This window comes from Mustela erminea, chromosome 9, assembly GCF_009829155.1.
Source record: "Mustela erminea isolate mMusErm1 chromosome 9, mMusErm1.Pri, whole genome shotgun sequence".
Taxonomy (NCBI): domain Eukaryota; kingdom Metazoa; phylum Chordata; class Mammalia; order Carnivora; family Mustelidae; genus Mustela; species Mustela erminea.
The window spans coordinates 79,500,470-79,517,382 of NC_045622.1; the positions used below are offsets into that span (position 1 = coordinate 79,500,470).

General features: G+C 40.2%; 1 protein-coding gene and 1 long non-coding RNA gene across 3 annotated transcripts in view; one reads left to right on the top strand and one right to left on the bottom strand.

The window, feature by feature from the left end:
• Positions 1-16,913, top strand: part of BBOX1 (gamma-butyrobetaine hydroxylase 1) — a 60,552-nt gene that overhangs the window by 18,904 nt on the left and 24,735 nt on the right. For both annotated transcript variants that reach the window (XM_032356992.1, XM_032356991.1), the window contains exon 4: positions 7,378-7,576. In XM_032356992.1, coding sequence (XP_032212883.1) covers positions 7,378-7,576 — 199 coding nt within the window. The remainder of the gene's footprint in view (positions 1-7,377; positions 7,577-16,913) is intronic.
• The window catches only part of LOC116598331, a 217,074-nt gene that overhangs the window by 17,888 nt on the left and 182,273 nt on the right, over positions 1-16,913 (bottom strand). The gene's annotated exons all lie outside the window — the stretch shown is intronic.

The following is a 16,913-nucleotide window of genomic DNA, read 5'->3' on the forward strand; positions in this document are numbered from 1 at the left end:
GTGTATTTGACTCTCTTCCCCAGTCTGAGGAATAACTAATCCAGGGAAATAATTAATATTAGTAAAGGTGTCATTTATTGAATACCTCCCATGCACTTTGAATTTATTCAGCAAATATTCAGGTATCTTCTATGTTCTAGAACAGATACTGTTGTAGGTGTCGGGGATGCCGTATTGAACAAAACAGAGAAAGACTATCTATAGGGAGCTTACATTCTGTTAGAGAAAGAGATTAATAATTAAAAAAAAATACATATATATGCACACACCATGTATAATGTATAATATATAAATTTACAAGTACGTCTACAACACATCAAGAGCCATAAGGAAGGAGACAGACACGGGCAGATTGGTGGATGTGGTGGAGGAAATGTATAGAAATTCTCTTCTGAGTCCTTCTATTTTTCCACTGAAATAAGAGGCAAAGCTGTCAGCTGAGCGTAAGGAGGAGGAGGAGGTAGAAGGGTTGAGGATAGAGAACATGAGAAATAGTCAGCTGGTAAGAAAGAATCAGGCAGACAATAGTAGACATGCAATGAGACCAGTCATCATGGTGTGTTTTCCTTCAGTCAGGTTCAGCTGCTCTGGTTCATGGGCAGATTTTTATCAGATACGCTGTGTTAAGTTGTTTATAGATAGCATATCATTTAAATTTCGTAACAACCCTGCAAAGTCATTTTCATCCTGCATTTTCCGTAGCTGAACTGAGAGACTGTATTACTTTCTGTCGTTCTTGCAGATGGGAAGTTTCAGAATTCAGGTTTGAGTCACCCTCAAACCTCGAGTTATTAACTCTGACACAATGTTCCTATCAAACCTCTATCCCCATCTCTACACATGCTTCACACATTCTCAACGAACTAGCTTCAGAAATGAAGATGTGACAGACAATTTATACACATTTTCATTGACTGAAAAGTCAATCTGAGTCAACAGAGTTGAGACAGCCAAAAAAGATTGAGATTTAGGTTGCATAAATGAAAATGTGGTAGCAAGCCCACCATGCAGGCATGGGCCAGACCACATCTATAGTACTATGTCTGGTTCAAGACATCAGTGCTGTTGGAGAGTGTCAGCAGACTTGAATGCATCATACAATGAAGAGCGGAGAGCAGAGCCTAGGGCAGAGCTTGGAAGCCATAAGACATGAAAAACATGGGGAATTAAAAGGCTATTTGGACTCAGAAAAAGAGCACAGTTCCTTATATACATCTCCAAGACTGTCATATTCTGTGGGATTATGGCTCACAGAATTAGGGCCTAAAAGAAAGGTGACAGAGATAGATTGTGTTTTAGCATAAGGAGGAAGCTTGTGACAACCGGAGCTTTCTGGAACCAGCAAGGGCCACTCCACAGGAAGATGTGTGCAGTGCACATAATTGAAAGTGACCAAGAGGGTGTTCCATAACCTTTACTTTTTGTGATGTCATAGGGGACACTCACAATAAGAACAGAAGGTAAAACTGAATTTTCTGTTTGTCCTGAAACTCTAAGGAAGTCTGAGATTATCATCTCCCTTCCTGGCACCTTAAGTGACTGCTTTCCTTTCTTCTAAAAACTGTAATCAAATTATTTGTGTGGTTCCCCAGCTCTGAGGAGCAGGAGCTGTGTAATTCTTTATAAATTATCTAAGATCCTTATGCCTATGTCACCTTGTCTATAAAATGGGAACAATACTAGGACCTCTGTTACAGGGCTGTTGTGACGATTACATTAATTAATCCATCTCAGGTGCTCAGCAGGGCACCCAGAATCCTAGCGGCTCCATAAATAAATACTCATCACTTTTAGAGTCCCTGTCTGTCTCATTTTCTCATGTGTTCTTGGATTCTCCAACAAGAAAGCCACTGTTGTCATAGAGCTAAGCATATAGAATATGCCAAGTACCTAATAGTCCAGAATAAAAATATATTTCTCTCCTTTCAAGCAATATAAACTTGTGTAGAAGTGTGTGTGTGTGTGTGCACGCGCATGTGTGTGTGTTTTAAAGATTTTTTTACTTATTTATTTGACAGAGATCACAAGTAGTCAGAGAAGTAGGCAGAGAGAGAGGAGGAAGCAGGCTCCCTGCTGAGCAGAAAACCGATGTGGGGCTCGATCCCAGGACCCTGGGATCATGATCTGAGCCGAAGGCAGAGGCTTTAACCCACTGAGCCACCCAGGTGCCCCTAGAAGTGTGTTTTATACAACCTTGAGGAGATCTTTTGAGTTTGGTGGGATTATCACCCAGGGCAAAGGTTTTATGGATTTCTCTATCTTTTAAAATACTAAAGCGTGTTCAGACACAATCACACCTTTCAGGGATTGCCTCCAGCCTCTAGTCCCCATAAGAAAATAAGCAAAGATTTGTTTATGATACAGAACATAATAGTTTTCTGGAAATCTGCTGTGTACCAGCCTTAGGCTCTGTGCTAGAGGGTGGCGGGAGAAGGGAGCAGTAGATGTGAGGAATTAAATATACAAGACAGGCTCTCTGTCCCTTGCAAAGAAGAACTTGTGGTCTAGGGCAAGAAAGAGAGATGAAGTCCTGCCTGATGGACCCTGTTTATTTATGCACTTCATCTGCCACTCTTCTCTTTGCCTGGGTTCTAGCCCTAGAGACGCTGAGTTCCCCCAGCAAGATAAGAGATTCCCCCTCTTCCTACTGTCCCTCCCACCAACACACTCCTGTCCCTGCCCTTTGCATGAATGCCCTCTCCCCACACCCTGGCCTCTGGCTTAAGAGGCATCTCTTTAGCTAGACAGTTCTTAACTGCCATGTCTAAACAGGTTCCCCAACCCGCTGGCAGTAACTTGGTGCTTGCTACAAGTTTGTTTTTATGTATTTATTTGTTTGTTTGTTTGTTTCCTTGCTTACTCACTTTTCCCTTCACAAAATGGATGTGCAATCACATCAATTTTATTCACTAATATGATCTCTTTGGAATAGCAAGGCTTTCAAGACTATACTTTCAGGGATCATTTCTATAATTTGTTACCAGAATCGCAAGACTTTCTATAAGTATGTGTGGAATAAGTACAAGATCATTTCAACACAACGTGGCAAGCACTGGAATGGAGTTGTGTTTCAGCACTGGGGGGCCACAGAAGACAGCCATCTAATTCATTCTTACAGAGCCTAAAGGAGGGCGTCGCAGAGGCTGGCTGTGCCTCCCCAAAGCTCCCCCCACCCCGACCCAGTACTCTTCCTGTGCATGCCATCACTTTCTAGCACGGACTGCCACTTGGCTGGAGGGGTTTCTCTGCTTTGGCTAGCACATGGAGGAGGTGTCCAAAGGTGCCCAGAGAAGTGGGGTTGGTTTAGGTAGCCTGGGCATCCCAGCTCCCTTGTCCCTGGGTGGGACAACTCTGAAATACAGCCTTCAGTATCGCCAGAAGGCCCAGCAGTTCAATTCACCATTCATTAAAATGATTTTCAGACGCTTCCTTTCTTGTCTTAGTTCCCCACCTCCTATTAGTTCTTCCAAGGATCCCTCCCTTATACATTGCTTGCATTCAGATCCTCAACTCAGGTCAGCTTCTGGAATATCTCAATCTAGAAGAGAACAAGTGATCAGATTCTTGAGATATGCCAAGTTCATTAAACGAGAAGTGAAAGAATATTTGAAGAGACAGGATCCCCTTAGCCCAGGGAAGAGACTCAAAGCCCTTCTACCAGCCAGGCATGCTTCCTTCCTCGAGGGTCGGATTTGGGTTTTGGCTGGACCCCTGCAAAGTACTTACAGGAAGAGATAGTAGGTGATTGGCTGGCCTCAGCATATTAGACTTGCTACTTCAGAGTCAAGAGCACAGTTCAGTGCAGGTAGACTGAAGGTTCTAAATCCAAAATAACACACTGCAACTCAGCCTGGTGCCTTCAGGAGTCTTTAAGCAAAGAGCGTCTTTGTGTCTTTTCCCTTTTTGAAATACAACTCAAGAGCCAGGAATGTGATGCCTAACGCTGAAAAGGAAACCTTGTACAAACCGTTCCTTGAAAGCCAGCATGTAGAGTGTTCATAAATTTTATGATGTGTGAAGCACATGTTCAAGGAAGTATTTATTAGTAGGCCGTAAGTTAAATTAGAAAGGGTGGTTCATGCCTTAAATATTCCGTCATTTTCCATACTGTTTATGTATCCAGACCCAAGTGTGAAATTTAAATTTGCTTTTAATGTGTTCACCTGACAAATGATTTACTCTTGTCAAATGTGTTTTCTCTTGAGTCCACAGTAGTTCTGTTCTGTGGTTGGGGGAGAACTGAGGAGGTGCTCCAAAATCACTTTTTCAATATTAAATTTTCTGTGCGGGTACATGAAATGGTTTTACTGGTGGATTTATTGAAACATAGTTTATTTCTCCCTGAAAATTAAAGTATTTTATATGGTGGATGCTAAGCTGAATTTAGAAACTGGGTAGTCATAGTACCATCTTGGAAAATCACGTTTAGCATAACTGAACATAGGAGTGTTGGTATTAGGACACAGGTTCTATAATGAGCTGTGGCCCTTGTTTGCTGATTTCTGGAAAGTCCTTGCCAGGGCATGCCAGAATGAGAGCTAGAGCTGGAAAATGGTGAACTTTTGCAGAACGTAAAAGGCATTGTAACCACCCTCTGATAGTAAAATCCTATAAATCTGAAATTACTTACGGTAGAGACTATGCTGTGTGTCGCCCTGAGAGCCTTGCTTTATATTGGAGTCTCAGTGTGAATATGGTTAATTTTATACATGGAAAGAGTAATATGTTTATTGAAAGAAACTAAGTCATTCTGTGATTTTAAAACAAAAAATACTGTGTGTGCACATGTGCATGCCCGTGTGTGTTGTTCTATAATGGGAAAACGAATCATATAGAAACAAAAACTCATTAAAACATGCTATAAGTGGGGGTGCCTGGGTGGCTCAGTCGTTAAGCATCTGCCTTCGGCTCAGGTCATGATCCCAGAGTCCTGAGATCGAGCCTGGCATCGAGCAGGGAAGCCTGCTTCTCCCTCTCTCACTCCCCCTGCTTGTGTTCTCTCTCTCGCTGTCTCTTTCAAATACATACAATCTTTAAAAAAAAGATGTTATAGATGTATGTAGTGTGTGTCCTAAGGAGACCCTCCTTGAATCCACAAAGTAGTCAAAATATGAACTCAAAGTTTTTAAAACGTTCCCATTTTGGAAAATGTTTTTTCAATCTGTGTATTCTATTTCCCTGACTCACAGTCACTGACACTCTCTGGAAAGTGATAATGGCCTTAAGTAAAACCAAACCAGCTTGGAGTTCTGAAATACACTGGCATAAATTAAAGAAGTGAAGCTAGCTGATTTTTCAGCCTTGGTTCATTACACAAAAGGTGGACAGCAATGTCATTGTACAATGAAACCTACTCACCGTGTTTTTTCTGCATCTAAAGTCCTGACTAGAAGCCAAGCTTTATTTTTCATTTTTTTTAATTCCATCATTTCTTGGCTTTTTCGCTCAGATCAAGTGTGGTATTTTTTTTTAATTACAGTATAATTAACACACAGTGTTATATTCAAGGTTTATCTTTAAATACCCATACCTGAGCAAGTTCAGACAAAGTGGTCCTAAGTGTAACTTGCTTTGCTTTCTTTCTTATCTAGTAGATTTCCTTTGTAAGGGACAGAATAAATAATGGACCTGCAGACATAAGGTATAAAAATACATGTGACAACAGTATTTTAAGGCACCACTTCTTTATTTTATATGTAGTTGTTAAAATTATAGACTTTGGAATCAATTGTTTGGATTTGACTAACTTGCCCTGCAAATCATTAGCTCTGCTGTTCCCTTCTTTATAACTTGGGAATGCTGAAAGCATCTAGTGGGTATTTGTATTGTGGACATTAAAAGAAATAACATATGGAAAGCACCTAGCACTGTACCTAACATCTAGAAAGGAGTCAGTAAATACCGACTATTATTATAGGTGGTCAGAATAGTGGTTTTCTACTATGTATCAGGCACTGTACTAGGCTCTTTGCCTGGTCAACAAATGGCCTGCACAGTAAATAGAGTTTGGCTCTTTTACAAATTAAGAGATGGAGGCTCAGAAAGGACATGAAGAAACTATCTGGTAAGATGCAGGACAATGATTCAAATCCAGGCCCCTCTGCCTCCGTTCTTGACCTTATTGATATCCTGGTCCATATGGTACCAGCTGCATGTGGCTGTTTTGCTGGTGGCTAACTAGCTGATGGGAGAGCAGGAGGTGGCCTCCTGAACCTGCAGGCATCTTTTCACTATCTATTGCTACTATCTGACTCCTAAGAAATCCCTGTTGGACATCAAAGAGAAGGGAATGACTTCCAGTCTACAACAACTACACAGGAACACTGATCCATTCCGCATTCTTAAACTGGGAGCTTGGGGCTGTTTTCCATAACACGACGTATATTCCCCAGTTTGAGAAGTGAGGTTTGCTTAGGATGACACTGAGATCATAAGATCTCATTCTGTCACTTGTTCGGAAGATTTGCCTTCCTAAGGCAGATTCTTTCTTCTAAAACTGAAAAAAATCAAAGGGATTATCTTGAGCTAGGTCTCTCCTGAATGCAGTTGTTAATATCTGAGTTATTTCCCTTGGCAAAATGACATCTCTGTGTTCTGCCTCCTTTGGGGAGAGCCCGGTTTGCAAAGCAAATTATTTCTTCCATTTCATTTCCTTTCTGTTTCTCCAAGTAAACTTTTCTCATGAGCATTTGATCATGAGGACTGAGAAAGCTAATGAAAGCACTTGACTTCATCTACGGTCATGTTGTCATCAAAGGATCTATGCAAAATGCATTTTCTATGCATCCCAGGAGCACACCTTTCATCTTTTCTTCCCCATGGATAGGTTTTTTGTTTTGTTTCGTTTTTACGCCAAAGAATGATTTGACCTCAGAGAAAGCTTCAGCTCAGGTGAAATAAGAGGAAGACGGAGCTGTACCCACCAAGGCAAACACTCCTCCCACCTCTAGGAATGTGCATATAGTGTTCTCAGTCCGTCATTCAGATTTTATCATCTATTTGGAGTTGAATAATGTGACATGGCCATTAAAATACACAGTATCTCAGTAGAGACGTTTCTAAGCAGAATCCAGGCAAAGAAGCCCTACGGATGTACATCTCAAGAGCTATCCATGAGCTAAACATTCTATCGACAAACGGGCTTAGTGAATGTATGCCTGTCATGGGTCGGCAGTGGTAGGCAGGAGGTATATAGTAAACTGGCATGGCCCCAGGGAAGAAAAGTTATTAGCTTGAGCAATTCGAATATGACTGAAATTTTGTAAATCCCACGAGAAATGAAAGCTCAACTTCAATGAACTAGTCCCTCCTCTGAGGTTCTCATTTTATATAGAAACAATGTAATCTCATCTGGTTTCTTCTTTTTCTTATTCACAGAATGTCAGTACTGGGGCGCCGAGCTCCAGCTACCCACACTGGATTTTGAAGATGTTTTAAAAAATGATGAACATGCCTGCAAGTGGCTCTCCACCCTCAAGAAAATAGGCATAGTACGACTCACAGGAGCATCTGACAAACGAGGACAAGTTTTAAAACTTGGGAAAAGGATCGGTTTCCTTTATCTCACATTTTATGGGTGAGTTACCAAAGAGTTTGTATTCTGCCACTAAGTATAAAGTCTGGTATATTTACCAGAAGGAAGAGACTCTTTTGATTGGAGAAAACAAAATTTTCATAATGCCCTGAGCAGGAAGTCAGATGAGAAGACATGTCTAAAAGTGGGATTTCTCTGAGAATAACTGGGATTTTAAAGGATCCTAAAATCCAAAAGACATCAGACATCAAAGCCAGGCTAGTTATAGATGGCAGGTTTGTTTTCTAGGGCTGCCATAACAGAATACTATAGACTCGGTGACTTAAACAACAGAAAGTCATTTCCTCAGACTTCTGAAAGCCAGATGTCCAAGAGGAAGGTGGCTGCAGGTTTTATTTCAGTGAGAGCTCTCTTCCTGACGTGGAGATGGCCACTCTCTCACTGGGTTCTCACATGGCCTTTCCTGTCTGTCCCTGCACTGCTGGTATCTCTTCCTCTTCTTATAAGGACAGCAGTCTTGTTGGAGAAGGGCCCCAACCTTAAGACTTCATTTAACCTAATCACCTTCTTAAAGACTCCATCTCCAAATCCAGTCACATATTTGGTCAGGGCTTCGACATTTGATTTTGGGGAGAACGCCCTTCAGTTCAGAGGAGATAGCATGGAAGACCATGTTTCTCCAAGACTTTTATAAATGCGAAGTTCATTAAAGTTTTACTGCCCAAGACTTGGTGCAAAAAAAAAAAAAAAACAGGGCCCTGGGGAACTGAAACCAGCCACCAGCTGTGTTTAAAAAGATAAAACTAATATGCAGAAAATTAGGTCTATGCACTTCAGCAAGGAACAGGAAATGTATTTGATTTTTAACTTTGGGACAAGAAGCTGTTTGCATAAGAATTGCCTGGGAGTAACATTCATTATGGATAATGAAACTCTAACAACAGGAAACACTTATTTGGAAGTGGGGGGTGTGAGTGTATTTTTAAACCGTAGGGTGAACCCTCATGCAGGATGCACACAATTATTCTTGAGCTCACGGAGCAGAGGGCACTGGGAATGAAAAAACCTTTAAAATCCAAAGGTTGCAAAACTGGTAGCACACAGGCTGTATTCAGATATGTTTTGGTTGGCTCATAGGAAGTTGAAAGAAAAGAATTAGTTGTCAACACTTAAAAACTGGGAGATTTTACATTAAATATGGATCTGACTTTTCTTGAAAAATTAAATCTGGCAACAACTGAGACTCAATCCCCGTATGCCAGGAGCCTGCTTGGTGTAAGTGGAGGCTGCCCCTTGAAGAGAGCATGTGCTCACACTCCAGTTGCACAAATTGTGTGTGGGCACCCCACCCCCACTCAGACCTGCCGGAGCCCTGCCTGCCTTTGAGTTTGCCACCCCCAATCTAGAATAAGACCCTGTCTGTAGATAAACAGGGAATCAAAAATAACTAATCACTTGCCCCCAATGATTTGATCAAGTTTATTCATGGCAGAAGACTCTATCGTGTGTAGACTTAGATGACCCCACCCCACTCCCACCCCAAGAACTTACTGCTACCACTAGCACACTGTGAGCTACCTAACTTTTATCTTCCCTACATCTGCAAAAATTTAAGCTGTTTGGGGGCACTGGTGTGGTTCAGTTGGTCAAGCAGCCAACTGTTGATTTTGACCCAGGTGACGATCTCAGGATCATGGGAGTCGGCTTGAGATCCTCTCTATCCCTCTGCCCTTCCCCCACTCATGTGCACTGCACTCGCACTCTTTCTCTCTCTAAAATACATAATTTTTTTAAAAAATTTAAGCTGTTTTACAGATTGTATCGGTAACAAGTGATAAAGACCTGGGGATAGTCTTGAAATTATTAAGAGCCTCCATCTAATTATTTGGTCTTTATTTATCCTTCACAATTTTCTGAAATAGGTAATTTCCTCCAGTTCACTGATAAGGAATCTGAATTCCAGAGAATTCAACTATAACCCAAATTTTCACGGTAACAGAAAAGGAACCAGAGTTAGAATCTGGGGCTACTTTATCCATGGGCTTCCTAATCCACCTCACTATCAATGATATTAAGGAGGAACATGGGAGGATGCTTTTAGTCACCGGAAGTAAACAGAATACTTCACAGTAAATCTCTTCTATATTTTTCTACTTAGTTTTATTGGATGACAATGAGATTTCTGTATCTATGCAACACATGTCACAATTTCACAACAGCAGCCAATTTGCGGGGGGGTCTCTTTGTTTTAGTATCCTAATGCTCACCCTAACCCGTCACATTTAGGGTCAGCTTCTTAGTCCTGATTTATTACTTGAATTTTGTTTTGTTTTATTGTAATTTTGCCACTGATCTAATTGATATTATCTTGTGAAGTTTATTGGAATAAATACTCAAGGTTTGTTGTCAAAAACAAATCAGACCTCCTACTATGGTTGCATTTCCTTTGTCCAAGACCTTTGCATCTAACTGGATAGGTTTAACCTACTCAGTCTCATCTTCCATGCAGAGGATCACATTTCTTTCCTGAATCTCTCAAACTATACCACAGGCCAAGAAAGGCCTTTCTGACAACCTTACTGCTACTTCTACAACATATTATCAAGATCTCTACAGGTTTGTTTGTTTGTTTGTTTTCAATTTTAATTTTTAATTCTTTACCTCAAGAACTTACAGAAGAGGGCAGTTTTGCTGTGGTTGCTTTGTTTTTATTTGTTTGCTTATGTGTTTTTTAAGAGAATGAGAAAAACGAATATTTTCCTGAAGTGATTTCCCCTTTCTGCCTCCTCCCACGGTAATGTGGAAAATGATGTTAAAATTTCTATGACAGAAGATTCAAAGGAGGGATATTTAGAGCAATAGTTCTCCACTGAGGTTACCCATCAGACTAGCCAATTTTTAAAATGCTGACATCTGTGTCCATTCTCCACGGATTTTTCAAAACAGGATTTGGATTTGACCTGAGTATCAGGCATTTTAAAAACCCTGCAGGTGATTCTTGTGTGTAGCTAAGGTTACAAACCTCTAGTTGAGAAGAGGATTATTTCAAGAGAAGGCAGGTCTCAGTTGGTGTAGAATTTGGGTGCCTTACACTCTCTCAGCTCTCGTGGTTATGTAGACCAAGTGTCATTTTTCATGCTCTTCTTTGTGGTGTGGTAATGCCTGGACATGACTTATCTTTATAAGAGACTCAGTAGCTGCCTTCAATGTGGTCCTTTCTTTCATAGCTTTGTTTCTCCACTGGCAAAGAGCCTTACTATTGCCCAAAAATAATTGGCAGGTGAGTGAGAGAATGCAATTAATAAATGAAGGCAATAAATAAGGGAGAGCAGGGATTGCCATAGATAGAAGGATGGAGAAAGGAAAGTGGGAAGAAGAAGGCTAAAGGCTAATTTTGCGTCCCATGTAGATTTTTCAAGAAGCCTGGTTTCTACTTTTGCGTAGATGCCCAAAAATATAAATAGCTTGGTGCTACTTTACACATGTCTCCTTTGGGAAACAAATATCCACCTAGCACTTTCCCATTCAAATAGAATTACTAGTTTGGAGAATTGGAATGCATGGGTCTAAACTGAGAATTATAATATCTATTTTTGGTTCTTGGCTGTCATCTCAATTGTTAAAGCATTGATTGGATAAACAAAAACAGTGGATCCCAGCATTCTGCCTAGTCTTAGCATACAGTAGGTAAGGAATAAATGTTTAATGATAGATACACACCTAGATGTTTTCAAAAAAACTATAAAGCAGCAAGTGAATACAAAAATTATTAGAGCATTTCACAATCATAAAATCAGATTAAAATACTAAATCAAAATGGTAATAGCTTTGAGGATAAAAGTAGATGTCATTTCCATGTCTATATTTTCTCAGATGATTATCATTATTTTGTCAGTGCATCATCTAGACAATATTTTTTTCATGCAACTCTGTGAAATGCTCAGCAACCTTACTGCTTGATGATGAAAGCTTACCTGGGAGAAAAGAATAAGACTTGGTAAAGAAGCCCTCATTGTCCATTTTGTCCCACCAGAGATAGCTGGTAAGAGATAATTACAGCACGATGGAACAAGATAACATTTTCAGAAGGATTTAGACATTAAAGTTGGATCAATATAGTTTTTACAGGGTAGGGTCAAGAGCCTCATCTCATGCCCCTTAACTTCCTCCCCCCAAAATCAATAAAAATATTTTTCTGAATAATTTCTCTTTTAAATTTTTATTTTTTTAAAATTTATGTATAATTAATTTACAGACTTATACTCAATCCAGGTGTGCAATATAATACTCAGCAATTCTATATGTTACTCAGTGCGCCTCACAATAAGTGTATTCTTGATCCCCTTAATCTGGTTCATGCTCTCCCCATCCACTTCCCTCTGGCAACCACCAATTTATTCTTTGTATTTAAGAGTCTGTTTCCTTGTCTCTTCCTTTGTTTTGTTCCTTTGTTTTGTTCCTTAAATTTCACATGTGATACGATATGTGTCTTTCTCTGACTCACTTATTTTGCTTAGCATTTTACCCTCTAGATTCATCCATGCTGCTGCAGAAAGATCTCATTCTTTTATAGCATAGTGTATACACTACATCTTCTTTATCCAGTCACCTATGGATGGACACGGGCTGCTTTCATAGCTTGGCTATTATAAATAATGTTATAATAAACATAGGGGTGCATGTGTCTTTTCAAATTAATGTTTCTGTTTTCTTTGGGTTAATACCCAGTAGAGGAATTACTGGATTGTATGTTAGTTTTATTTTTAATTTTTTTAGAAACTTCCATACTGTTTTCCATGGTGGCTTCATCTATTTGCGTTCCTACCATCAGTTTGTGTTCCCACTTGGGTTCCCACCAAGAGTGCGTAATTCCTTTTTCTCTACATCCTCACCAACACTTGTTGTTTCTCATGCTTTTGGTTATAGCCATTCTGACAGGTGTGAGATGATATCTCCTTGCAGTGTTGATAATAATTTCTTAATTGAAGAAATTATCTGAATTTATAACACAATCTAGCCCAATAGGAAAGAGTCATTATAAACTATACTTTTTCTATATACTGCCATATTCAATGATTATACCAAGTTAGAATGTTTTCAAGAATGCAACCAGCAGAACAAATCTGAAAGGAAGCACAATCACTATAGATCACACTGAATGTCTTGATTGGCGGTAGTATTGTTTTACCCTTCTGTATGCTACATTGTGCAAGGCACTGTGTTAGGCATTTTGTTCTGACCTAGATTTGGGTTTCTACTTTATGGAGAAGTATCTTTTGTCACTGTTGTAAGTGGGCAAATACCAACACTTGAGTTGACTTCATCTAAATAATTGGAGCCAATAAAAACTCCATAAAATCAAGGAATAGACTGGAAAGCAACCCCGGACTTTTGGCATTCCAAATGAGGAAACGCGGCAGTCAATACATGCCAGTGGCAATTAAAAGGCAGTGAAGGGTGATGGTCTCCAACATGCGAAAGTACAGTAAAGATGGGCAAACATGGCTGCTTGAGAAAATGAACAGGCTCCTCAAAATGTTCACAGGCTACCATAGTGTAAGTAGGTGTAGCAGGAATAAATATATATTTAATTAAGACTTCATAAAGCTGGACAGTCCCTCTTCCCATCCCCTTTTTTAGGCTATTCTTCCTCCTTCCTGGCTATCCCACCAGAGAGAGCTGGTGAGGGACAACTACAGCACCATCACTCTCTCCGCTGATTGTCCAAGACTGCGTTCCTCTCATCCTACTTCACTCCTTTCCTGCATGCATCACCCTTGCTTTTCCTTCTCCTGGCCTTTATTCTGCCTACAGACAGCATATCCTATCCCAAATCCTCCTCTGTTTTTGGCTACTTTTTGGTCTTTCTTGCTCTTCTCACTTGATGTACTAGCATTTCCCCCCTCCCTCCCAACCACCACCTCTGTGACAGCCTCCCTTCATCTGGTAGTCTCTGTAGCTCTAGGAAAGACAACTCTCTCCCAGCCTCTGCTCTGTGAGCTGACAGCACCTCATCTCCAAGCCCAGGCACATAAATAAAACAAAATAAGCATTTTCCTCCTCACCCAAATGAGCCTGTTTTGCATTCTGAATTACCTATTCAAAAAGTGAAGTGGAAATTCTCCTCTCTTCTGCATATTCATAACATCTAGTAAGGCCATTTCTTCTCTTTCTTTCTTTCTTTCTTTCTTTTTTTAAGATTCTTCTTTTAGCAGAGATGCACGCAGTGTGGAAGAAAACCAACCACCCTGCTGTATAATATCCCTACTGTCTATTTGCTGGGTGACAGTAAAGCTTACTGGTCATGGGCTTTTGAAACCATAATTCTGATAAGGAAACACTGAGAAGATCAGATGTTCTTCCCTAAAAGGACAAAATCATACTCTGAAAATACTCCTTTTCCAACTGGTTGGACAACTAAATAAATTGGCTGAGTCAGGGTTTTGTTATTTACGTAAGTTCATGTAAAGGGGGGTGTGTGTGTGTGTGTGTGGGTGTGGGTGTGTATACATGTGTGACAGAGAGAAAGAAGAGATTCAGTGTCGATTTTTTAAAGTATTAACCACCAGTATTGTGTAGTAACTAGCTGTTCTGCATTTAACAGGATAAGGCATGCATATCTCACTGCTATCATCGGTGTCACATTGATCTCCTTAAAGGCTGAAATGGTGGCCTCATCAGGATGATGTCTTCAGTACTAGCTCAGAGTCTGACACACAGTGAGCACTCAGGGAATTTTAATAAAAGGGCATATATGCTAAGATATTGAGGCCTCATTTGGTCAAGAATTCTCTCTTAGCATTGTCGACATTGGTAAGCTTTTTAGTGAGAATATTAACCTTGTGAGCCACTCTGAGGGACCCTTCTTCATCAGAAGGTCAAGCAGAAGAAGATACAAATTTCAACCTTAGCTAGCAAGACTGTCTTCTTTCCAGAACACAGTCGAGTAGTTTCAGATTTTCTTCTTTCTAAGAATGTTTTATTTGCTGGCATAAGCAAGTTGCATTAACACATGTAGCAGGGATTAGACTAATAAGAATAATGAGGTGAAAATGAAGAATATGTTTCTCTGAAACAGCAACATGAGGAGTAAAATAGGCAGTGGCAACAAGGAAAAGGGATGAAAGGAACTTGGTGGATCTTGGTAGTAGTCAAATTTTATCTTGTAGAGACAAGCATGGAAGCTGTACAATTACGGAATAAAACTCACAAGGTTACAAACTGTAGTGGGAAAATTTAAATAAATACTTTGGAACATTTCATTCCTAAAAACTGGGGGGAGAGTGGAGAACCCAGTATCCCAGAACATCTGCACTTCATTACTGCCCACAGAGCTGCCCGTAGGACCAACAGAGAAACAGGCTGAATCACGGCTCCACACTCGCTGTTTGTAGGTGAGAAGGGGATCTAAGCTTTTCGTGTAATTTCCTGGAACTCTAGGATTCTCCTCTACTGAGGACTTGCTTCTCTCTTTCTACAGGAACTGTTTTAATACCTGGCATGTCCTGTGAAACCTTTAGATGAAAGGTTGCTGGAAAATGTAAGAGGTGACTACTGCTGCCCAGTTTTGCATCTGCATGAGCGCCTTGCATGCGGGCTTCGTCAGAGGAATAAAATCATGTCAAACCAAAAAGGTTTTTAGTGGGCGGTTTGTCAAATACACCAGCCAGGCCAGTTAAGAATTAACAATATTGAAATGGCCTCTGGGGAGTACAAGAATATATCCTTTCCAGCATTCACTGGATTTCTGCTAGCATTTCTGTAAGCCAGCCCAGCAGCATTTCACACATTTGGTTGTATTAGAGATTGAGGGTATATGAGCGAAAAATATTATTATTCCTTGGCTTCTCGCCCTTTAGAAATTGCTCCGACCATTAGCACTGCCTCCAAACCTGACTTTGAAAGAGCTACTTGTTTAATATACGGGTTACCAGAAAACATTTGTGAAGTGTGGAGACTTAACAGGGAAAGAAAAAACAAGTTTATCCATTTTGGTGAAGTTTCTAGACAAGAAATTGCTTGAGAAAACCAAATAGCCCTTCTTGAATAAAAATGGCTCTGAGTTATGAAAAACCAACCTAAAAGCAATTTAGACTTGGGAAGAAAACAAAGAAAACCTTTCTGAGTTCTGAATCTAGTTGTAATTCCATCCTACTTTGTAAAAAAATTCACACTGGGATTTCTTAATGAGTTGTTTTAGATTCAGTACTGACCCAAGTGTTTCAGTGGGGGGGGGAAGAGAACCTTTAAAATGTGTATTCTTGTTTTAGGGGTTCCCAGGCAGAGTAACAAGCTGTGTTCTTTCAGCCATTGTGAACCCCAGCTTGTGTTATCAGCCAAGAGACCATCCCTGGTGTTCCCTTTGTAATACTCAGTTTTGCAGTAATTAAAGTTGTGGCCAGCAAAACCACTTGAGTATGAGGTCATCTCATGAATGAAAGGAAAAATAATTTCTCTGTCTCGTGCTTTCCTAGAAATCACTGGAGGAAATTTTTGAGACCCTAGTAAACCATTAGTTTCTCCACAAGCCCTGACTCCTTATTACCTCCTCAGTTTTCCTCTGAGCATTGGGATGGGACAAAATAATTTTCTTTTTTTTTCTTTTTTTTTTTTTAAAGATTTTATTTATTTATCTGACAGAGAGAGACCAAGCAGGCAGAAAGGCAGGCAGAGAGAGAGAGAGGGAAGAAGGCTCCCCGCTGAGCAGAGAGCCCAATGCGGGACTCAATCCCAGGACCCTGAGATCATGACCTGAGCTGAAGGCAGAGGCTTAACCCACTGAGCCACCCAGGCGCCCCTGGGACAAAATAATTTTCTGTTAAGCACCTTTGACGTGCTAAGTATTGAACTCAATGCTTTACAGTGATTATCTTGAATCTTCACAATTCTAATAAGAGCCATTATTCCCATTTTAGAGATAAAGAAACTGAGGCAGAAAAATCAGCCTTCAAACCCAGGTTTACTTGACTCAACAGTCTGCAGTCTTTCCTTGGCACTGTGCTTGAATGGTGGTTTATCGAGCACTACCCCCATAGTTCCTAATGCCGTAGGAATTATTAACTACCAAATGGGGCTTCCACTCATATTTATAGCTCAGATGCAAGGGAACAACTTAATAGGATTATAGAGAGATTTCTCAAAGTAAGTCATAACAACAGCACCAGAATATTAAATTCAAATTATAGCCAACTGTTTATGCAAAGGGAAAGTGACGATCGACAAGGAATCAGAAAACTTGTGACAATAGAAAATGAAGTTTATATTTTAACCTTTAAACCAGCATCTAGCTCCTGTTCTGTTGAGATAAATCAAGCACAATTTGACCTACCACCACCCAAAAACTAAATATGCTTACTTTGGAATTCTCCGAAGTGTTTCT